Here is a 25,270-nt window from a genome sequence, read left to right as displayed (position 1 = left end):
GGGGCTCAAACCCACGAACAGCGAGATCATGACCTAAGTGAAAGTCGGACGCTTAACCGACTGAGCCACCCCAAGGCACCCCTGAAGCAACTTTTTAAATATTGATTATAATCAGCCCCATGTGTAAACCCAGACACCATCATCATTATCGTCATTGTCATTGTCATAATAATTTGTGCCAGGCTCTGTGGGAGTCAAAAGATGAACAAGACATAGACACTGCATTCAAGAAATCTGGGAGAGAAGAATCCAGATTTGGCCATAGAACAGTCAAAAGTTAGGCAATGAATTAGGCAGGAAACAAAAGAATTCTTCCGGTAACCAGGGTTGGGATAGGCTAGGCCCCCTGTCTCTACAATTCTCCCACACATGTTTTATCACCACTACCTCCTTTTCCAAGAGAGAAAGAAATTTTCTTAATGATTGCTGTTCTTCTTTCACATTCGGCTGCTGTTCCCAAGAGAATCAAGTGGGCTTTTTCTTTCTCCAGTGAAGTGAAGAATATAGGCTGTGTAAATCTGGATGGCACTTAGATACAGTCTGTGCTACGTACCAGAAATATACACAGATACTCCCATAAATGATCTCACCAAGCCCTGTCTCCCTTTCTTCATCCTCTCAAAATCATACCCACCTAATGTGTTTAGCATGCTGCAATTGACTATTAACTGCCATATCTAGCTATATAAAACAGGTAAACATCAACTAACCAGGTCCCCACACCCACACACATTACCCTCACCTTCAGATACATTTCTACTGATGGTCACATGAACCACTGCACACTCTCTCTCCCATTTGGAGTACGTCTTCCCACAGTCTTGTTCACACACTGGCTTTTTATTTGAGCTCTCATGGGGAATCTTTCAACTCTTAGATAGGAATTTCATTAACAAAGGAAGGGGAGAGGAAGTCAGGAGGAAAGTACAGATGCAGAAGAAAGAAATCAAAATAGTTTTTGAAAGGGACCTAAAATTGTATCATCCTAGTCTGAACCTCCCCTATAACTGTTCTTTATTTGTACATCCTGTGCCTGGAAACAAAACAAAACAAAACAACTTTTCATCGATTGGGCAATTGTCCAAGCTCTTAGCTTGGCATTCAGCCCACAGAGCTGTGAAATCAACCTCACTGAGCCTATGGTTTAAAATGAGGCAACATCTAACTAGAAGCCGATTCAAAATAAGGAACTTGGCACAAGGGTTCAGGGTCCTTTGTTGCTTCCTTCCTCTCTCAGCGGCATCTCCTATCTAATCTTGGTGAAGAGTCTTACTTGGCTAAAGAAGAGATCAAGGACAAGAAGGTGGTACTGAGAAAGTTCCATGAAAACTCAGAAGTCACCACCTGCATATCAAACTTGAATAACCAGGAGAGATGTAACCTTGGCATACTTTCAGCTGCCTTCCTCCTGCCCACACCGCAGGTTTTTCAGGTCCTTGCTTGAGCGTGCACTCACAGGCGTAAATAAACGTGCTATCAACAGCCTGCGTCAGCCAACCCAGCTATTTAAGTGGGCTGGCATCAGCAAACTCAGCTTCCAAATCCAGGGCTTGCCTTTGCCACTGCCACGTAAGTAACTTTCAGAGGGTTGCCTTTATTGCCGAGGAATGAGATTGTGTAGAAACTGGGCTGAAATGCTATAGTTACCATAGTTGCTATTCTGTTGGGGAAGCATAGAGGTGAAAGGGAGAATAAAAGTTAAGAGTTGGTCCCAAGCAGGAAGCCAGAGAACATTGCTGGGTGTAGTATATCAGACCCTTGCAAACATGCAAGGGGTTGAGGTGGACTTGGGGCGAGGTAGAGTTCATTTTGGCCTTTTGGCCAGAAGGTAAGATGTTTTTCTTGCTCTCTCCTATCTCTGGAAGACACTTGGAAACCACTGTTTGTGTGGCTGTGTCAGATGCATAGGGATTTATCATTTCGAAGCTAATGTTCCTATTATTCATCTCAGTCTAAAATCAGACACAGTATTATCAAAATTTTTGTGTGTTTTATATAGGGGGATAAGAGGGGCTATCTCTGGATTAAGTAGAGGTGGCTCAATTGTGAATTTGCAGTGCTATTTCTTGTTAAGTCTGGTTCTTATAATACTTACAACAATGCAAACACTGATCTTGTTTAAGATAAAAAGGAATCCCATGCTCTGGGTTTTGAGGAAATGTAGGTTTGTAATATTTGAGCACAATGGTAGTTAGGATTCAGGAAAAGTGCTAAATAAAAGGGAATAAGAATCATTGACTAAAGGGGCGCCTGGGTGGCTTAGTTGGTTAAGCGTCCGACTTTCACTTAGGTCATGATCTGGCAGTTCGTGGGTTCGAGCCCTGTGTCGGGCTCTGTGCTGACTGCCAGCTCAGAGCCTGGAGCCTGTTTCGGAGTCTGTGACTCCCTCTCTCTCTGACCCTCCCCTGCTCACGCTCTCTCTCTCCTAGAAATAAATAAAACATTAAAAAAAAAAAAAAAGAATCACTGACTAAAGAGGCACAATTCTCCACATGACTTAGGTGAGAAGGTCTTGAAGAGAAGGGCCAGGCAAAAAGTTCCCATGGAGCAGCACTCCCACTCAACAGGCCTGTAGCATCTTTAGTGAAGGAGGGAGAGTATAACCAGGGCAGGTAGAGAACAAAAGAAAAGTACTGAGGAGAGAGGAAGGGAGGAAAGGGGGCAGACAGTAGAGGAGTTACAATTAGATATCATATTCATAAAATACATATAGGATTATAATAGAACCAAAGCATGAAATAAATCCATATTTCCTCCTTTTGGATCAAGAATCTGGTGGGGTACCTGGGTGGGTTGGGTGTCTGACTCTTGATTTCAGCTCAGATCCTGGGGGTCATGATCTCAGGGTAGTGAGGTTGAGCCCGGAGTCAAGCTCCACTCTCTTTTTGCTTCTCCCCCCACCTCTCTTAAAAAAAAAAAAAAAGAAAGAAAGAATCTGGTGATTAAGAATCAGTGAAAGCCAAGAACCTTTCCCAGGTGGTTGCCCCTGCCCCAACATATACCTGGACACTCAACACTCATTTTCTGGAGCCCTAGAACTCCACGGACCCCAAATGAATGCATTTAGCTAATGCATTATTTTTAAACTGAGCTGAAGCTGCAGACTAGGAGCCTACAGAGAAGCAGTGGGGTTGGACACCAAACTGAAGCTCACTTCTAAGTTCATAAAGGTCTGATTCCCATCAAGCAAAGAATGGCTAAAGGGTTTCTTGGGGGCAAAATATAAGTTGGGGGCCTGGAGGAAGAGAAAAGGAATAAAAGGTGGATCCTGTTCTCAAAGAGCTTGAAACCTGAAGCCTAAGGACATAATATGAAGCCTGGCAAAAAACGGTACATATTGTATGATTCCATTGGTATGAAATGATAGAAAATGCAAACTGTAGTAACAGAAAGCAGATCAGTGGTTACCTAGGGAAGAGGAGCGGGGAGAAAAGGGGTAGGAGGGTTACCAAGGGGCATGGGAAACCTCTGAGGGTGATGGATATGTTCACTATTGTGATGGTGGTAACCATTTCTTATATGTGAAAATGTATCAGATCGTACACTTCAGACACATGCCATTATACCCCAACAAACAATACTTTAACAATAGGAGCGCTTGGGTGGCCCAGTCGGTTAAGCGTCTGACTTCAGCTCAGGTCATGAGCTCACGGTTCGTGGGTTTGAGCCCTGCGTGGGGCTCTGTGCTGACGGCTAGCTCAGAGCCTGGAGCCTGTTTCGGATTCTGTGTCTCCCTCTCTCTCTGACCCCCCCTCCCTCCCCCCGCTCATGCTTGCTCTCTCTCTCTCAGAAATAAATAAAACATTAAAAAAAATTTTAAACAATATATTGTTTCTATATAACTAAAGGCATTTCTAAAAATCAGCCTATGCAACATACTGAGAATTAAAAAAAAATATGTTTGGGAAAAAATTAATTGAATAAATAAAATGGAATACCAGACTGTCAGCACTGTGAAATTTTATAGAACCTGGAAGTTTCCAGAGATCATCTAATTCAGCAATTGCAGACCTGGAGAACTGTTTTTAAAAATACTCAGGACTGGCCACACCTCAACCAATTAAGTACGGATCCCTGGATGCGCAGTCCTGGCAGTTTTTTAAAGCTCCCGGGTGATTCTAACGTGCAGCCAGGAATGAGAAGCAGTGAAACCCAAACCCCTCTCTTGACACACGGGCACAGGCAAGCCCAGAGAGAGGGTGGGTCTGCCCCTGACCACACAGCCACTGGGTCCTGGAACCCAGGGAGGCCAGCAACGGGATCTCGGAGGAAGAGGAACCCCTGAGACCACGCTACCGGGTTTTCAACACCACACTTTCAGCTCGAGTTAGGATAGGGCACCCTGTGCATTTCAAGCAAATTCTTGGCATCCAGACACGCTCAGGGCAGACAGTGGGAAGAATTACTCAGAACCTCAAAGGTGCATTATTTAAGGACTGTGCTAACACGTGAGAAGGGATGTTTCAAAACTAAAGCTTCCTTTTGTTCCCTCAAAAATATCTGGTGTAAGCCACATAATACTTATCGAGAGAATCTCGGCAGACACACCAGGCACTCTGAGGGGGACAGGGAGCAAGTTGTTCCTTCAGGAACTGGCACAGTCCTCAGCATTGGGAGGAGGCTATCTGGCACTACGGGGCTCTTCATTGTGATTTCCAGGTCAGCCTGGGGAAAAGCCTGAGTGGGTGAAGTTTGTCCTTGTGGCTATTGCTGTTCTGTCTGTCTGCACCGTGTGTGGGTGCAGAGGTGCCCATGGGACCACACACCTCACCTGCTCTGCCTGGGCCAGCTAGCCAGGTTTTAGGTGGTTTCTCAGCCCCCTTCTCATCCAAACGTGTTCTGATTTCCAGGGTCTCATCCCCTTGGGGCTTTGCTTATCCATGCCTGGAAAGCTAATTAAAGTTATGATGTTAATAGACAATAATTGTTTTAATGAGTTATGTCCTCCCCACCCCACCCCCACCCCTCCAGTGTGTTAACTAGATTCTAGCAAGATAACGTATCTGGGAATTCTTTGAAATGTTATATAAATATAATTACCATTTGGGGCAATCAGGAGTACCAAGTTTTAGGCGAAATGTATAATCCCTGCTGGTAAAAATTCCAAGCAACTTGATGGGGAGAAATATACCAAGATTGGAAGTTTGCCATAGAATTTGTCAAATCACATCCCTTAGGGAATTCCCTACAGACTGTGGGGCCTTACAGAATGCTTTTCCTGAACTGGTCTATTTGTTAAATGCATTCGTGTTCATTGGAGATGATGGCATTTATCTTTCTGGGAAACAGAGCCACTTTAAAGACATTACAGTGGAGATAAAATGTCAAGAAATTCTGCTCACAGGGCTTTATAAATATTATCGAGTTCCTCTTCTGTATGGAAGGCTGGCACTGGGGAGCAGCTTGCCTAGCCTTAGGGACAAGGGGCCTCCTTCCTTGGGGACTTAGTACTGCAGCCTGAGGAAAGGGGCCCCTTCAGTTCCTGTGACTCTGGGTCCTTGACAGCCCTTTCTTCCATTCGGAAAGCTGAGATTGCTACAGCTCTTGCTGGCAAGTGGCAGCTGCGTGTGGCATGTCCTGTCTCTAAAGAGGGGTGTTGCCAGGTATGTAATTAACCTCCCTCTGGGGAAGCAGAGTCTGCAGACAGCTGGGAGCCCAGAGCAGCTGGGCAGCCGTGTCCTCTGGCTTCATCTGTGAGCGAAGCAGTGAGGAGTGGAGGGAGGAGGTAAGCACCATCTTGGCTCCTGGGAGGCAGGAAGATGGGACACTCAAGCTCAGGGGAAAGGATTAGCCTACTGGCATCAGGGTGGCCACCAACACTGGTCCAATGCTGCTCTGTGGAAGCCTGATGTTTCCTCCACTTGCCATTCAGAGTTTCACCAAAAATAATCTTTTTTTTTTTTTTTTGAAAAATGAGTGGCACATTTACACAACTGGTAAAATAGCTTTGTATAATAGTGACAGAATTTCTGGTCTTTGGATGGGGTTTCTTTGAGCATTTCACCTTTGTTTTAAAATTATCTTAGTGTGGAATGGTTTAGTTCACTTGGACATTTTTTTAGGGCTGTGTCATGACCTAACCCAGATTAAGTTTTAGATGCTGTCGATGGCTTCCTCAAACTTTTAAAAAGCCAGGTGAATGGGGATGGCCAACAGAAGTATGCAAACATGAAATTGTTGGCAGAAGGGTAGCATATGACTCATAGTGATTTATACTCTCCTGTCTGCTTAAAAACCAGCACCTGAGGATCCCGAGGCAGCCCCCCAGACCACACCCATCTTGGCTTCCCTCCTTGGGCAGGCTGTGGAGACCTGGCTTGAGGCTGCAAATAGAGGGCTTCTTCTGACACAGGGGGTGGTGCACCTGCTCTCTTCCTTGCCCTGGCTCCCTTGACCACCCCACCTTTCAATGACCCTGATGTGGATTGGGCATCCCAGTGCCATTGCTTCTGAACATACAGGGGGGTTGGGTGTGTGGATACGTGACCAAACAGGTACAGGTCAGGCCGTCCTTTCTATTTGCTGGGAAACTCCCTTCATCAATCTACAAGCCATATGTTGAACACTCTTTCAAGGAATGCCAGTGTAAACAAGTCCTGCAGAGGACAGCCTAGCCTGGGGAGCAGAGGATGGGTCTGATGTTCAGAAACCTGGGTCCTATTTTCAGCTCTAATTCAGCTGTAATGGAACTTTAAAGCCAGAGGGATCCAGGAATATCAGTTGTCCCAGTGGATTATTAATAGTGCCCCTTTTCCTTCAAGAAATATTTGGCTTGAGCAATAAACAATATAGTCACCTATTAATACAATACAGAAAAGATCAAGAGTAAAGTACGTTGTCCTGCATCTTGGGCTTAGTTGGTGGCTGAGCTGGGTCTGGAACCAAGGTCTCCCCACACCTTATTCTGGCCTCTGTCAAGTCACTCCCTCCCTCTGTGACTCAGGTTCCCTGTGGGAAGCACTGTATCTGTACAGCCCAGAGAGCTGGTAGATTTATATTGCTTGCCAAAGAGAAGTTTAACACGAATGCTAGCGGTTCAAGGAATTGTTCACCACAAGGTCAGTTTACTCTATTTGCTTCAGGTTCTAATGTTAGTTTATGGCCATGTTTGGATAATGATAGAAGCTCTTTTACAAGTAGAGAAGTTAATTTTTACCCATCTTCAAATAATTTCTTATAATTTGCTTCTGGTAGTTTTGATAAAATGTGACCAAATATGAAAACCTGGCCAGATCTTTCAGAACTACTCCATCCTTTGATGTTAAAAACAAAATCAGGAACAATCTAAAGTGGACATTGATCTGTTCTAATCTCTTAGTATATACTGGGCAGGAAACTGATAGCCATCATTCAAGCCAGGAGATCTAGAGAATCATGATGGAGGTTTCCTGGAATTCTTAAGGAAATGACAGATCTGCTTAGATAGTCTAGTCTTCACTGATGTGCCTTCATTTCCTTCCTGTGTGGTTTCTCCCTAAGAAAACGTATTTAAACAATGTCCTTAGCTCTTATATTCCCTCACCCCTTTCCAAATTTCTATTCTACTGGTTCCCAGGAGTGAAATCTATTTTAGAAAAGAACTTTAATTCAATAACTTATGCCTGAAAATGTCTAACCCTTTATTATGTATTCTTCATGCTCTTTCTGGGGAGTAGAACAGCATCCGTCTATGGCCATACCACCCTGAACGCGCCCTATCTCGTCTGATCTCGGAAGCTAAGCAGGGTCGGGCCTGGTTAGTACTTGGATGGGAGTAGAACAGCATCCTTTGGAGATGGCTGGCACTGGGTGTATGAAGCAGGACTGAAGAAAGTGGGAGGTCTTCTCCTCTTCCATTAACATTATATCCGGTTCAGGTTGCACAATTTAAAAAGGAGGAGAGTCCTTGGAACTAGTTCAGAAAAACTCCTAGATGACTAAATAATAATAAAACCGAATCTGTAAGGAGCGCAAAAGGGCCTGATTTTATTTAACTTGGACAAGACTAGAAAGCCATTTGATGATGGTGTTGAAAAGCATGGAGGGTGGTCATGGAGGTCAACCATCAGCTATTCACCTGGACAGCTGAGAGTAGACAAACGAAGCCCAGAGATTGGTGTGGACTGAAGCATGAAGGGAATTGAGTGACTCAGGAAGTAGTTCCTCATTATGCAAAAAAATACCTTAGAAGAAATTATATGGGTGAGGTCTGAAATATGGAACAGTCGAACAGCCCTTTAATTTTTGAAGTCTTTGCTTTGAGGCTCATGTTAGCATATTCCTTAATTTGTAGTACACACAAGACCCTTCTAAAATTCTTAGGTTTTACATCTCATTCTATTTTTTCTCTCCCATTCACCCTCTTTCTTGCTGTCAACACCATATTCTTAAAATCTACCTATGTTGCCTAATACATTTATAATATTTCTAATGCATTGTTTCTAACTGCTTTTTACTGGTTTCCTATTTATATGCACTCTTTGCTCATTGAATCCTCTGGACATTTCTGTTGCCTCCAGTTCTCCCAAAAGATGCCATAATGAATATACTCATATGTATAGTTGAACACCCTTTAGATCTGGTTGATGGGGAACAGGGGAAGGGAAAGGGGTGCGCTAGATGACCTATGTTTTCTTTAAGCAATGTGGAATACTGAATTGTCCATGAGATATGGAGACACATGATATCACAATTTCTAGTCTAGTATTTCAAGTATTTAGAAGCTTTTCTGAGTTCCTTAGTAATTTACTCAGATTTTAATAAGAGGCTGAAATAATATTCTGGAACTTAGAGAGTCTGATCTTCAGTGATCTCATCTTCTCAATGTCATTTTCTTCAACTTGGGCTAGTCAATTCTGGAAGCATTTCATTTCTCCATATGGGTCATTAATTACCTGGACAAAGCAAATGAAACGTTCTAAGAAATCATATTAGTCATAAGGTTGAAAGTTTCTAAACTGTTTTGCTATTTTTTTAAGGTTTAATTATGGAAACCAACTTGACAATAAACAATTAAAAAAACTAAATTTAAAAAAAGTTTAATTATTTGAGAGAGAGAGAGAGAAAGGAAGCACACGTGCATGAGCAGGGGAGGAGCAAAGAAAGGGAGAGACAGAAACAGGCTCCATGCTGACTGCACAGATGCAGGGCTCAAACCCACAAACTTTGAGATCATGACCTGAGCTGAGATCAAGAGTTGAATGCACAACCAACTAAGCCACCCAGGCACCTCTAAAGTTGTTTCCTATTTTAAGTGTTTATTGAGAGAGAGAGAGCATGAGCAGGGAACAAACAGAGAAAGAGGAAGAGAAAGAATCCCAAGTAGACTCCACGATGTCAGTGAGAAGCCCCATGCAGGGCTCAATCTTGCTATTTTAATGATTGCAAGACCTGATGGCATTTAGTTGCCCGACATTAGATCCTGAGTCACCAGGGAAGGGATTAGAACCTTAATAATGATACCTTGTATTTATATAGTATTTATAATTTATTGTGCTATTCATAAACATAATCCATCTCATTGAATCCTACAAAAAACCTGAAAGATAGGTAGGTGTAGGATTATTGTAGCTAGGTAAGGGGAGCTTCAATTGTAGATGAAGAAATGGAGGTTCAAAGCAGTCGAGTTATCCAAAGTCACTTGGTGATTTAAGTGACTGCTGGAAGCAGAGTGAGGGTCTTCTGAGACTCCATCCAGCCTTTCTGCAGCATCATGTCTAATGTCCAGAGAAACGATCTACTTGAGGTTCAGAGTTATCTCCTGAGCTGGACTTTCTGGAGTATCTGTCCTTTTGAGTTACTTTGTGATATTAATGAGAAGACTGTAGCCACACACCCTCTGCTTGTCCCATTAGTTGAACACCTGCTCGTAAAAACAACTCTACTGGGTAAAAAAAAAAAAAAATACGGCCTATATAATGGAGTTGCATGGCAACAAGCAGCATGCATGGTTGGACTTTGGAGCTCCAGAAAGTACCAAGTGCATGTCATTTTATTCATTACCTAATTACAGTCATAAAATAAGAATGGCAGTTGGACCATAAAAAAATAATAATTGATTCCAGTATATTTGCACAAGGAGATAATTCCATTGTTCATAGTCTTTTCGAGACATTTCAAAATGTACAAATAACTGAGGAAGTTATGCCTGCTTGCAATAGACAGGTTACAATGGCCTACATGTGCCAATACCATGAAATTCCCTAATTACTGTTCCTTACTAAGTAATTAGGGCTCGGGCAAAAATATCGTAGGACCTGGTATGCATTTTCAAAAAGTTAATCATGGTGAAGTGTCCCCAGAATTACAAATGGACATTCCCTTTTTCAGAGTCAGGCACTAGAAATAAGAACCCCTTCAGAAAAAAAAATATTCTAAAGTGACTAAATGTCTACAGAGCAATATGACAATTCTACTTGATTCTCAGTTTTCTGAGTGTGGCTTCACTGTATGAGGTGTGTGTGTGTGTGTGTGTGTGTGTGTGTGTGTGTGTGTGTGTGTGTGTGTTTAAGTAGGCTTAATGCCCAGCACAAAACCCAACACAAAGCTTGAACTCATGACCCTGAGATCAAGACCTAGCTAAGATCAAGAGTCCAGTGCTTAACCAACTGAGCCACCCAGGTGCTCCTCACTATATTAGATTTTTAAAATACCAGACTGATTTCAGGGTGCCTGTGTGGCTCAGTTGGTTAAGTGTCAGACTCTTGATTTCAGCTCCTGTCGTGATCTCCTGGTTTGTGAAATTCTGCTTGGGATTCTCTCTCTCTGTTCCTCCCCTACTCATGCACATGGGTGCTTGCTTTCTCTCTCTCTAAAGATAAATAAACTTAAAAAAATACCAGACTGATTTTTATCAGCAGTGTTTAAGTTTTTGAGCACCCCTTCTCTTCTATGTAACAAACATACATCTCCCTACCCTGAAGCCTATTCAGCTAATTAATGTTCTAAATCAAACAGAATTCAGCAGCCAAATGGGTTACCAAAAATGAATAAAATAACTTAAAACATAAAAAGAATATTTATTATCTTCCTTTTTGACTTACTTGTGCCTTTTCCTCTCCACAAACTGTTTAGAAAGTTAATCTTTTTGTTATTTGCTTCTAAACTTAGTAGTGTAACTTTCTCTTTATGTTTAATAGTTTTCTTTAGAAAATATTGAGATTTCCCCCATCCACTGCCATAGCAGAAATCTATTTGTCTAATTTCTAGGTGCAATAGGGCATCAGACATTTTCAAAGAGATTTGATAATTCAATTTACTTCACAAGTCTCACCCCTCCTGGATTATCTGGTTTGAAAAGCCCTGAGCACATGGCTGTGCCTGGTGGAAATCTCTAGCATGAGCTGTTTTTGTTCCTTTGTTTATATTTGATCATAGGACCAAACTTTGTTTGAGATGTAATGAACATTCACACTTACTAAGCATTAGCACAACAGTACTAACAATGCCCAAAGCAGGCAGAGGGCCAAGCACAGTCACCCCATCAGACAAATTTGTATCCTGCCCATTCAAACTGGAATAAAAATGAAATGTCAGGAAATCTGAAATGGTAGTGCATCCTCTTATTTTTAACCACAAAGCTGCAACAATAGGTTTTCTTAAGAGCAAAAGACAGCCTCCTATTCGTTACTATCGTTAGGGATGTGTGTTTGTGTCCCCTAAGATTTTAACAGAACTGCATCTTGCTTATCTGTAACAGCAGTAGATACCTAAATTCAACAGAAATATTTTTACTCTCCCACACCTCAGTGAAAAATTTAACATTTTACATCTAAGGGGACCAGATATCCAGGTTTGCCTGGGACACTTGAGGTATGCTGTTGTCTGGATGTAATTATTCACGGCACTCCTTTTACACACATGTGTTCCTGGTTAGATGGCAAATTATGTGGTCACATTAATTTAACAGATAGGCTGAATATGAAAAAGCACCTCGGTTCAAAATGTTTCATGGGCTTTTCAGTTGTCCTCTGAAGGAGAAACCAGGCACAATGTGTTCCAAAAACCAGGGCATAGCCTGGAATGGGCCACTGCATTCCTATTTCTCGGGTCAGTGACATTAGTAAACTGTTGATGAGGAATAACATGATAATTTAAACCCAGGCCATACTGATGATCAGAATTTCAGAGGAGAAACGATCTCAGAGGTCATCTGGCCCAACATCTTCACTTCCCTGGATAAATAAATTATTGCATTTTTGGAAATGTGAACATCATTTTACAGTCTTCTAAGTTGTTTCTTGAGCAGAATCTCACTGGATAACAATTATAGTAAATAGGCAAGGAAGAAAGTTTTCCCCCACATTTTGCAGAGAAGAGAAGAGAAAAGAGAGAGAGAGAGAGAGAAAGGAAGAGAGAAAGAAACTTAAACTAGGTTACATGACTATTAAATAGAGGAGCTAAAATTGAAATGCGGTCTGACTCTGCCTGGTGCCTTTTCCAATAACCTGTACCAGTTTAATATTTTCATTCATTAATGGGGATTTAAAATATATCCCCTACATATAATCCATTAAAGATATACAACACTCCTTCTGTAACTAAGGCTATACACTCCAAAGAATTTTACTTCTGCTTCTCTATTTCTCGTCTTACCTGAAAAGAGCTCTGGCCAGCAGTTCAACTTCCTGTCTGAAGTACCTCTTGGCCCAGGAAATGCAAGGCGCAACACCTTTCCTATCCCCTTATTCCTTCTACCTTGGGTAAAAGGACCATACAAGTAATCTCTGGCTTTTTCTTCATTGATCATTAATTATGTCTTAGACAACCTATTGTCACATCAGTACTTCTCAACATTCCCCTTCTTTCTCTTTCCCCCTCTTTATTTCATCTATGACATGAATATAGCTCTAATGATTATGCCTTTATAAGAGACAGGAAAATCATACTTCCTGAAGTGAAAATAAAGTTCAACTGGGGCGCCTGGGTGGCTCAGTCGGCTAAACGTCTGACTTTGGCTCAGGTCATGATCTCACAATTCGTGGGTTCAAATCCTGGGTCAGGCTCTGTGCTGACAGCTCAGAGCCTGGAGCCTGCTTCGGATTCTGTGTCTCCCTCTCTCACTCTGCCCCTCCCTCACTCATGCCCTGTCTCTCTCTCTCTCTTAAGAATAAATAAAAAACATTAAAAAAATTTTTTAAAGAAAATAAAGTTCAATCAACATGCACTCAATTTGTATTCACTGCATATCCAACAATGTGTCTGCCTATTCGGGATAATTGCGATACATCAGGGTTGTGCTATAAACCTCTAACTTCCCCAAAGTTCCCTGAAAACCCCTTCAGTATCTGCACAGAACCCCACTTCTCTAAGCCACATCTTAATTAAAACTGCTTTTTCTTAAGCACTTGCTTTCCAAGTGAAATGATATCTTATGAAACTTTCCCAGGATATTTCAACAGGAGTATCTTCTATGTTTTTTTCTGTAACAAATATGTAGCATTTCAGTTACACTCCTTTTGTGGGTTAGCCTGGAGTTCTACCCACAATTTATAATGTTCTGTGTAGAGAAAACTTCTGAATTTGTAACAATCACTGTAGAGACTGACTTTCGGAAAAGCATTCTGTTTACAATATGGAGATCTCCTATAAGGAAATAACAAAAATGGGATTGCCTTCTTTCATTTGCCCATTTCCTTTTTCTTTTTAAAGCTTGTTTGTTTGTTTGTTTGTTTGTTTGTTTGTTTATTGAGAGAGGGTGAGACAGAGAGAGAGAGAGGGGACCCCAAGCAGGCTCCATGTTGTCAGCATAGAGCCCATCACAGGGCTTGATCCTGTGAATCATGAGATCATGACTGGAGGCAAAATCAAGATTCAGTTGCTCAACCGACTGAGTCACCCAGGCACCCCGCCCATTTATTTCAAAGGAGGTAGACCCATATTCTGCTTATTTCATAGCACAAAAAAGCCTAAGGTTTTATTATTATCATCTTGAACTATTTCCCCATGTTTCTACATGCAAAGCTTTGACTTAAAGTTTGGGCTACCAATGAAAAGAACTCAGTGTGTACACAAAGAATTTTATGTGCAGGGTTAATGATTAAGTCACTGCTGGAAGTCATTCACAGACACTCCTTGTACCCAACCCCACTACTGCCTCCAATATCTCTTCATAATATCTTGGAATTTTCTGTAAGTACCTGTAGAAAGTCTAGACAACTGAGGGACTTGTTTCAACAGCAGCTTCAGAGATTCCTTAATCAATTCAACACGACTCTGTAAATCTAGCAATTAAGTAGCAGCAACAGTCACTAAGATCCAGCTGGCCTGGTTGAAACCAACCTTTATATTCCATTCTGTCAGACACAGAAACATTTTTTCATTTGTACACTATATTATTCATATAATGTCACCTTTCAACTTATGTCTGTACCAGTTAAAGAAGAGCATGTGGGGAAAAGAAAACCAGCCTGGTTGGTGGTGCTGGTGGTATTAACTGAAATCTCTAATCCATTTAGCTGGGTCAGAGCCATGTTGGTCACCAAGGGTTTGAAATCTGCCACAGGGAGGGAGATATTGCTGCCAGACTGGCTCCACCCCACAGGGGAGCCAGGGGAGATGCAGGACACTGCCTTGCTTTTATCGCGGGAGGTACCACCTGGCTTTACTGCTTCCTCTTTCCACAACCACTCATCAAGGCTCTTCTGTCTACATGGCTACTTAATGCAGAGAGGAAATACAGTGTAGTGGCTAAGCACATGGATACAGAAGCTAGACTTTCTGGGTTTGAATCCCTGCTCCACCACTCACTACATTTGTATTTAGGGAAAGTTATATACATCTTCTTGGGAAAGGTATAGAAGTTTCCATTTACATCAGTTTCTACGTGTATAAAAGGGAGACAGTAAGAGTGCCTATCCCATGATGCTGCTTCCTCTGATGATTACATGAGTTAATGCATCTAAGATGTAGGACTATGCCAGGCACATAGTAATTGCTCAATAAATATTTGTTATTAAGCAGGGATAAGGTTTCTGTATGCAATTCAAAAAATAGGAATCAACTCCATGTTGTTTCAGGCAGTAAGGACCAAAAGATTAGAAGGCTGGAAAGTTATTTTTTCCAATGTAATGTTTTGGTTTTGAACATGGTCAGTCCTCGTTGTTGAATACACAGAACAGTGGTTTTCCAACTTATGTCCTAAATCAAGTCATGCCAAATGCCATTGGTTAAGTTCAGCAAATAATGGGCACCTATTAAGTGCCAGATACTCCTAATGAATGCTGGGGAGATATAAATGTTTAAGAGATGACATATGCCCCACAGAAGAGCATATAATTTAGTGGGGAAGAGAGGCCCAGGAACAAAAAAATTTTTTTAGGTTTATTTTGAGAGAGAGAGCGCGCATGCACATGGGGAAATGGCAGAAGGAGGAGAGAAAATCCCAACCAGGCTCCATGATGTTAGCACAGACCCAAATGCAGGGCTCAAACTCATGAACTGTGAGATCATACCTAAGTGGAAATCAAGAGTCAGACACTTAGCTGACTAGGCCACCCAGGCATCCCCAAGTTATTTTAAAACAATTTCAATTTGCAAGATAGCCCAGAAAAATCTACTCACTATTTATTCCTGCTTATATTTAACTCCTCGCTACTAATCTTCTGATCTGTTAATACTTCCTCATTAATAGATGAAATAATAAAATTAGGACGAAGTGGGAGAAGAAGGGGAAAAATAGTTGGCGAGAGGGACAGAGGCAAACCATGAGAGACTCCTGAATGCTGAGAACAAACTGAGGGCTGAGGGGGGGGGGGAAGAAGGGAAAGGGGGTGATGGGCATGGAGGAGGGCACCTATTGGGATGAGCACTGGGTGTTATATGTAAACCAACTTGACAATAAACTATTTAAGGAAGAAAAAAAAGAATAAAATGAGAAGTGATGGTGAGAAACCAGCAAAAAAATACCAAGAACTAAATTCAAATCAATGCACAATGTAGAAGTGCTAATGAGAAAACATGTTTAAGATATTATATCCTCCCCCCTCTCATCCCCTCGTTAGTTTTTGAGAAATTCCATCCAGGGATACATCTTATGATGAAGCAATATAGACAGCATCGGCTTTTTTTTAAGGTTCTGATCTCAACCCTAATACTTTACCATTCCAGAAAAATTTTTAAAAGAAATTGGCCCAGTAGGTTAAGCATCCAACTTTGGCTCAGTTGTGAGTTCTCACAGTTCACGAGTTCAAGCCCAGAATTGGGCTATCAGTGCAGAGCCTGTTTGTGATTCCCTCTTTCTCCCTCACTCTGCCTCTCCCTCACTTGCTCATAAATGTGCTCACTCTCTCTCTCTCTCTCAAAATAAACTTTAAAAAAATAAAAAGAAATTGCAACTCAGAAAGAGTGAAACTTATAAACTGTTCATACCAGCTTGCCACCCAAGAGATACCCCACTGAATGCCTAGCTCACAGTTATTTAAAGAACAATATCTTCCGGGGCGCCTGGGTGGCTTAGTCGGTTAAGCTCCGACTTTCGCTTAGGTCGTGATCTTGCGGTTCGTGGGATCGAGCCTCGCGTCGGGCTCTGTGCTGCCAGCTCAGAGCCTGGAGCCTGTTTCAGAGTCTGTGTCTCCCTCTCTCTCTGACCCTCCCCTGTTCACGCTGTCTATCTCTCTCTCTCCTAGAAATAAAAAAATTTAAAAAAAAATAAAGAACAATATCTTCCAAAGGAATTTTTCTATGTTAAAGTAGACTTACAGGATCCTGGAGGTCAGAATAATGTTAAGCTAATATTGCCTTTTGCCCTGGGCAAAGTATTAACATCCAAGCAGCTGAGTTCCTAGAGGAAGGTCACAATGCCTATTTCAAGGACTTGTCAATGGGCTGTAAGTAGCAAGGAAATTTAATTTTTTCTTTTGCCTTTGTTTCCCACATCAATCAGTACTTGGGACTTCTAATTGCTTGTCCTCAGAACTATATTAACTCAAATTTCATTCTGCTCCTAATTCTGCTGGGTTTCCTGGAACAGAGGGGCTTCTAAGGCAAGAGGAAGGAGAATTTATTTTATTTTATTTTATTTTATTTTATTTTATTTATTTCTAGGAGAGAGAGACAGCATAAGCGGGGGGTGGGGGTGGGGGGAGTCAGAGAGAGAGGGAATCACAGACTGAAACAGGCTCCAGGCTCTGAGCTGGCAGTCAGCACAGAGCCCACATGGGGCTCGAACCCACGAACCGTGAGATCATGACCTAAGTGAGAGGAAGGAGAATTTAAAGAAGAATGCCTGGAAAGTTGTAAGCTGAATTAACGACTACACAAAGCACACATAAAAGCACACATGAGATATACAGAACTTAAAAGAAGGCAACACTTCATATTTTTAAGCCTTGGATTTCCAACTACCGAGAGAGATGCAATCGCAAAGCAGGGCTGAAACATCAAAAACCAAACCTGATGACCCCTTTGCCTGACAAAACTTGGAGGAGGGATCAAAGGTACTTGGGATGGTGTGGTCCCTGTGACCAGCTGGACTGGCAGGAATTCAAGTATGAGCTGGCATCTCAGTCTTCCTGCCCCACTGAGTCAAGTGCAGCATGTTTGGAGAGAACAGCGTGCTTGTCTTTGCAAGCTGGCAGGTGGTTCTGCATGTGCATGGAGCTATTACCCTGAGTCAAAATTTCAGAGCTCAGACCTTATGCAGAAACTTGAACAAATCTCCCCAATTTATCTGTACCTCAAACAATGGAGTCAGAACAAAAGTTGAGGGGAGTGAGTTACCTTGGTGTTAAGTAGACACTAAGGCTTTCCCAGGACACATGTGGAGGTCTGCACGAAGGCTGCAGTAGCAGCAAAGGGCATGAGGCTGGAGAGACCACAACAGGTCAGCAATGCCTGCCCCACGCTGGGAAAGCCTGGCTGCCTCCAGCTCCAGCTCTTCACGAAAATAACGGACACTGACTCACACTAGAGCTCAACGATGCAAATAGGTGATTCAGGGATACTGTAGAATCTTTGACATCCGTAGAGCATAAGGAGATTTTATTTTAAAGGTATAAATCAATCTTGTTGCTCACAATCCCACAAACTGCCTTTACTGCTAGGGCCAGAATAAAAGGTAGAATTCTGAGTCTTCCTCTAAGGCTACAGACAAGTTAGTTAACCTTTCTCAGCAGCAAAAGGGGACTAATTCCATTCTGATTACTAGGAGAGGATTGTGAGAGAGACCAAAAGGACAAATTGCTTTTGAACCAGAGCTCAGCATCCATGCTTATGGCATAGCAGTCCAAACACTTGAGCTCATGATTTGGTTTTATAGGTTTATACCCTGTTTTAAAAACAGCCTAATAGTCTTTTTTTTTTTTTTTAACACTTCTTGTCTGTCCCTTCATCCTTTCTTCTCCTTTTACTCAGTCATTTTAAATCCATATCTGTTGTTTCTTTCTTTCTTTTTATAAGTGCATAATCAAGTCCTGACTTCCAGGAGCTCTTGAGAGGGAAAATAGGAACATTTTTAGCATAAGACAGACAAAAGATCTACGATAATTGGTTTTCCGTGTATCTTTTGTATTGTTTTTTTGTGACCCATGGAAATAAAAAACTAGCCTGGAGATGGAGTCTACACTTTGAAAAAACACCTCAAATCTCCTGCTAGGCTGGAAAAGGAAATGCTTTTAAACAGTAAACAGTAAACATATGGAACCTTTTAGCCACAAGAACTTATGCAAGATGAAAACATAAATAGCTGCGAGAGGTTTAGATATTACTCATGGATAAAAAGAATATATAACAGTTTTGGCAAAAATTAAATTTGACAGCACAAGTATCGATGAGGATGTGGACTAAAGGAAATGCTGGACACTGTTTGTAGGAGTACAGTTTTGTTCAACAACTTTAGAAAAGACGTTGATATTCTGCTGTAAAGTTAAAAGCCACATATCTTATGACCTGTTTCACTCGTGTATACCCTAGAGAAACCTCCTGGATGTGCTTCAGAAAGCATATGAAAAAATGTTCCAGAGGCAATGTTCATAATATCAAAAAAACTGAAAACAATCCAAATACTCACCAGCAGGAAAAGACCTAAATATAGTAAAGACCTAAATATAGTATATTCACAAAATGGAAACACCACTGAATATGAATGAACTTCTCTACATGCAGAAATATGGATGAATCTTGAAAACATGTTGATAAAAAAAGCAATTCACAGAATAATTATGTATAGTATAGGGGTGTCTAGGTGGCCCTAGGTTGAGTGTCTGACTTGATTTCAATTCAGGTCATGATCCCAGGGTCATGGGATCGAGATCCACATCAGGCTCCATACTGAGCATGGAGCCTGCTTAAGATCCTCTCCCTCTCTCTCTCTCTCTCTCTCTTTCCCTCTGCTCCTCTCCCTCACTTGCTCTCTCTCTCTAAAAAAAATAAAATATATATAATAGTACTTTTATGTAACTCAAAAATATACAAAACTAAAACAAATATGTTCTTCTAGGAATCCATACATAGGTGCTAGAACTAATTTAAAAATCAAAGGAATGATTAATATAAAAATCACAATCTTGATTTCCTCCAGGGCAAATAAGCCAGAGGGTGGGTTGGGAAAGAAATGCAAGTAGCTTCCATAGTCTTGGTAATGATTTAATTCTTAAATTAAGTGGGGTTCACTAGGGTTAATTTGTGCTTCACAACCCACATGTATATTACAAATATCCTTTTATTACCTAATGGTCTTTGAGTGGAAAATGAAAGTGTTCACTTCCCTAATCTCCTGGGTAGACTTGATGGAAAACAACTTTCATGCTTTCCCTGAAAATGTAACTTGGTATCAATACAGATAAAACTCTGGGGAAGATGGATCATTGTCTGATCAGGGATGTCTTTTCAAGAAAATAAATAAATTTTCTAATTTCAAGATACTAAATGCTTATTGTAGAAAATGGGGAAAACCAGAAAAACATAAAGGAAAAAAGATGTATCATCCATAGACCCACAATTTAGGTAAAATCACTTTTAACATTCTGTTATATTTTCATCTAGTTTTTTTAAATACGTAAAACTAGAATTGATATAGCATTTAAAAAATATATTTTCCTATTTCTATTTGGAATCCTGTTTCTCTGAAGACAGTAATGATGCTATGTGTATACAGTGTATTCATAGTGTTCAGTTTTAAGTTCTAGTATGCAAGTTGTCCATATAAATAAATGATAGCTTAATTTTAGCATTTTTCTGACTAGAAAAATAGAGAAGGACAATCATTTGCCAAGTTTTCCAAATCCACTGTAATTTTTGGCTTCTAAATCAATTACAGATATTTGTATGAAAGGGTGAAAGGAATTTTTCTGTTGATGATCTGCTTTCTTAAACTCTGATTTCAATGTAAAAGTGTATTTTTCTGAAATATTTTTAAAGGGTTTTATATTATTTCTAAAGTTTGGAAAGCAGGGGAAAATTTCTCTTGATAATTCATAATTAGAAAGGCATTTTCCCCATTCCGGACCATATGTACAAAAGATTAATAGCATGGTGTCTAAATGTCTTTTTCCCAAGGTATATTTGTTTATTTTTAAAACTTTATTCCCTTAAAAATACCTCAACCTACATTCAAGTGTTGAGATGATCCATGGCATCAGAGGTAGAAGATATTTTAATGCATTTTTACAGGTATAAAGTATAAGAAGTTCTAAACATTTATCATTATTTTAATGATGAAATTGTGAACTCTTGTAAGAGCTGAAATATCCTTTATATCTCTTCCACCCTGGATTCCTAAAATGGTTCTGATTCAGAAGGACTGTGGTGACCCTGGACATTTCTACAGGTGACTCTGAGACCTGGCCAGGCATGAGCACTACTTCTCTAAGCTTAAGGACATTAAACAAATACACAAACAAAAACTCTCTTTTGAAAGCAGCCCTCATGTTAGTCTGGGGAGGCAGATCAATATTCCACTCCTATCTGTCAACTTCTGGGAGGCAATGACAGCTTGGGTGGTGTCCCTTGCACCCTGTCCAGAGTAGTTCTGCAAGTGATGAATGCAGGAAACTCTAATCCCATCCAAAGACCCTCCACTTCTTTTGTGGATAGAGCAGCACATTATTTTTCTCACTTAAGAAAATACCAACTTCTTCAAGATCACATTGCTTCCTGAAAGTCTGCAGTGAATATAAAGGAGATTTTGGCTACAGAAAATTGGGAGATGGCCCTAAAAAATGATTCAACTGCTTTTTTTCTCTTTTGGCCAGCTCACCATGGGACTCTGTTTCTGAGGAGTATCTACCACTGATAACTGTTTGGTTTGATATTAATGGCTTTACAAAGAGACCAGATGGCTGGGAGAGGGAGAAAATAGTAAATGTGAGCCCATAGAATTGTCAGAAGTTACCAGTTTGTAGCACTCTCTGTGAGTTAGTTCATATAGGTAAATAAAATAAATCACTATAGGGTTAGGGGACAAGGGCAAAACTGTCTAACCAAGTGTTAGAATTCATTTAGGAAAAAGCCAGCAGTTTTCATTTAACCTCTTGAAAAGGTTTGTGCCTTGCCTTCCCCCAACCACAAAAGAAAATGCAACCACAGAACAAATTACTCTTGAATGTTTCATAAGATGGGACTATAACCACAGCAACAATAGAACTGATGTGGGGATTAAAGTTTAAGAAGATTTAAAATATTTTTAGTTCTTTTCATCTGCAAGTGTTTAGACTACCTTTAGAGAAGTTTTTCAACAGTTTCCTTACTGGAAAGAGTTGAGAAGTTTTATAAGGCCAAGGTTAATAGGGTGATTTGGTTTCTAATTTCCTTTGAGAGAAAGAAAGAGGAAAAACCAAGAACTAGCTATAAATGCTTGTCAACCAAAGAGGCTTGAGATAACAGAAACTGAGTTTTGTGGGGAAACAGCAGATAGATCTGACTATAGAGGTCAGATCTTTCATTCTCATTTCTAGAACTCAAGCTTGTTTGTTTGGTGTACCTTGGAGAAGTACATACTTTCAAATGGACTGCTCACGAGTCTCCTTAGCAGCCAAACAAGTCCAGTGGCCCTCAGCCAAGTAACCCAAGGAGTACTTCAAAGTCAACCGGAAGCTACCCTTGAAGCCTCATACAAAGTCCTGTAACAGGAAGCCACAAAAATATAATAAGGGAAAATGCACCTGCTTAAATGTAAGGACAGTAGTGGCCCTTGAGTTGTATAATAGCAAATATGTAACAGAGAGAAAGAAGTACATGCAGAACAGTCTTTGAACCCGAGTCCAGTTTAGAAATCTATACGTTTGATTAATATTTCTGTAGGACTGAGGATCCTACAAAGAGGCAAAAATTTTCATGGAGAAGAGGCAGCATCATTATGTCAGTGGAATCAGCTGGAACCTTTCTGGGGCAAGAAATAAAATCAGAGGCAGTCGTTTCCCTCTCCTGTGTACTTTTAGACAAAATGAACAGTGGTGGGTGGTTCCAGTGGGCAGCTTTGGCTGGAATTGGTATCCTAGGAAGGCAGTCAGTGCCCATTCAAAGGACTCTGCCTTTAAACTGCCTTAAAACTGATTTTTTTTTTTTGCCAGACAAAAGACATATGGGCTGCTCAGAAGGGTCTAGAACACAGGACTGACACTGAAGCTAAGACTTGCCCCTCCAGGGTGCTGGTCACTAACTGGGATATCCCAGTGCTGGCAACACTGGGATAGTGAGTCTTCCTGTGCCTCATTCTCCTGGGCTCTTCCAGGAGAGGACCAGAGAAGTTAATCCCCAAGATTCTCTCCATTTCTGAACTTCTGGGTCAAAGAAAAGGGGAGATAGGTGTCAACAGAAGAGGAGGCATTTCCAACCTGGCTTGTGGCTGTGAGCACAGAGATGGGAACCATTGGTATAGATTTTTCAATGGGGCACGGGGAAGGCATATAATTCCCTAAAAATAGGGAGATTTCACCATAACAAGACAAGTGCCTTGAGCCCAAGACTCCCTCACAGTAGAATGGCTTCTTGTCCTATGGGAAAGCCTCTTCAAGTGGCCCAGAAGAGAGGTGAATACATTTATTAGGGAGCACAGGCTGTGGGTCACAGTAGAACAGGTTGTAACAGCATCAGGTACACTATGCAGGTAGATCAGTGGAGTGTGGCTCCTCTCCAGGCACAAGCCACATCAAAACCTGCTCAGGATTATGTTGCATGATTTTGCAACTGTTTGTTTAAACAACAAACCAACGTGATTCCCACACTTGTGCATGTCTTTTACTGTTAGCAAAGTCAAGTCCTGACCTGTTTGTACCAAACCCTCAGACAAGGTCTTCAGGACTGTAACTTCCTACCCCTCCCTACATCTTAAATTGTGGGGAGTGGAGGGGTGCACATCTGCCTCCATCTTCCACCCCGGCCCCCCAGCTCAGAGACTATATAAGTATGGAAAGGATGCAGCAGGAAGTCATGTTACTCAGAATCTGCTAGAGCAACGTTCGGCTCTGAAGTAAGGAAATAGGAGAGACCTTGAAGTTGGTAATGAAGTGGGCTCTCGACCGTGTGCGCTGTGGTACAACGTCCAGACCGCGCTGGACAGTGAACGGCGCGTTGACTGGAGGCTGTGGATTCTCGGCTTTAGTTAGAAAAACGGGGTTTGGGGGGTGGGAGGGATGGCGAAGGAGGCTGCAGACTGCAGAGTGACTCACACAAGCCCTCAGGTGGACATTTCTCCTGATGCTCTCAGTTCCTGGCCTTACAAACTCCAGGAGGGAACGACTTGTCTGTAAAAGAGAGAGACGAAAAGTGCTGCTCCGGTCCCCCCACTTGAAGACGTAACGGCTGTTCTTCGGGTCATTTCTTTGCAGGAGGGGTGGGCTACACAGCCCTCCTTGGCTAAACCACGTTACAGGCAGAACAACGCGTTCCGGTGAGGTGTGTCCCCACCCCCGCGATTTGTCAGGACTGTCCTTTTGAAGGCGGTTTTCAAAACGAGCGCTTCCTCCGCTCGTTCCTCAGAGCCTCCCCGCCTGCGTCATCGCCCTCCCGCCGCCCCGGCCCCGGGGGAAAGTTGTCGTGAGAACCCCGGGGCAGGCCCGGAGGCCCGAGGACGCGCGGCTCTGCGGGGGGGCCTGCGGCGCGCTCGGCCAGGAGCCCGGGGACCCGCGCGCCCGCGGGAGGGCCCAGCCCCGAGCGCGGGGGTGCCGGGCCGGCCGCGCCCCGGACCTCCGTCCCTCCCCGCGGCGCGTCCGCCGAGGCCTCGCTCACCGCCGCCGCTCCCTCCTTCCCCGCAGGCGCGCCGAGACCATGTCGGCGGAGACCGCGAGCGGCCCCACCGAGGACCAAGTGCAGATCCTGGAGTACAACTTCAACAAGGTCAACAAGCACCCGGACCCCACCACGCTGTGCCTCATCGCGGCCGAGGCCGGCCTTTCCGAGGAGGAGACGCAGGTGAGCCCGCCCGGGCCGTCTCGCGACTGCGCGGCCCCCCTCGCGCTCGCCTCCCGCCTGCGATCGCCCGCCGCTCCTGCCCGCGCCCGGGGAGCCCAGACCCCGCTGCGCTCCGCCGCGGCATCCCAGCTTCCCGGCTCCCGGGGCGCCCTGCCCGCCCTCCAGCCCCAGCTCCCCCGGGAACCGTTCAGAAACCTCACGATCACCCTGCCTTACTCTCCCCGCAGGCCGGGGGAAACGCGCTCTTCTCCCTCCAGGCTGGGAACGGCGTCCCTGGTCCACTCTCGCCGCGCTCCCCGCTCCTCCCCGCGCTCAACTTTTCCCCTGGGCTGTGAGCGCAACCTTTGGAAGAGGTGCCTGGTGCGCTCTCTGAGCCCAGAGCCCTCAAATCTATTCTCGGCCAGAGTCTCAGAGAGGGAAGGGACCTTCGCGATCAGCTCTGTAAATTCAGTCTCGCTTTGGCAACCGAGGAACCTGAGGCCAAGAGGGAGAGAACTGCCCAGACGTCAAGGGTCTTTAAGCTTGCTCTTTCCACCATGTCACGCTGCAGCTTCCCCTTAGCTGCGGAGCTAACATTGTATATAGCGAGGGAGATTTCACAGTTTAAAAAATTCCAGTCTTTTTTTTTTTTATGGAGTCTTTCAACAAGGTAAGCATCTGACATTACGACTGAAGGGAGTGGAAGCAGATGTCCCCTTAAGTGCATTGATTGATGTATCTATTTTTAAAAGCACCTAGTTATTCGGAAAATTGTTTAGGGTAGATAGAGAATGCAACACTGCCCATGATTATTAACCTCCAGGTGCGACGTTGGCTCCTTCAGCTAACTGTTTTTTAAAACCCTGTCCAGAGTTCATCTGACTTCTATTTTCCCTTTGGTCATGGAAAGACAATTAGTTATGCATGATGATAATACTGCTTGGAACCGCTCTAGCATCTCTCCCAC

The 25,270-nt window shown here is 42.6% G+C and overlaps 1 protein-coding gene across 1 annotated transcript in view; it reads left to right on the top strand.

The window, feature by feature from the left end:
- Window positions 1-1,234: 1,234 nt before the first annotated feature.
- The window catches only part of HOPX (HOP homeobox), a 30,080-nt gene continuing 6,044 nt past the window's right edge, over window positions 1,235-25,270 (top strand). Inside the window, exons 1-2 of the mRNA XM_039249062.1 lie at window positions 1,235-1,569; window positions 24,168-24,324. Of these exons, the coding sequence (XP_039104993.1) occupies window positions 24,181-24,324 (144 nt within the window). The 5' untranslated portion in view covers window positions 1,235-1,569; window positions 24,168-24,180. The remainder of the gene's footprint in view (window positions 1,570-24,167; window positions 24,325-25,270) is intronic.

This window comes from Hyaena hyaena, unplaced genomic scaffold (assembly GCF_003009895.1).
Source record: "Hyaena hyaena isolate Hyena2069 unplaced genomic scaffold, ASM300989v1 scaffold_329, whole genome shotgun sequence".
NCBI classification, from domain to species: Eukaryota; Metazoa; Chordata; class Mammalia; order Carnivora; family Hyaenidae; genus Hyaena; species Hyaena hyaena.
Note: the sequence above shows the minus strand (reverse complement) of the source record. Positions and strands in the feature narration are given on the sequence as shown.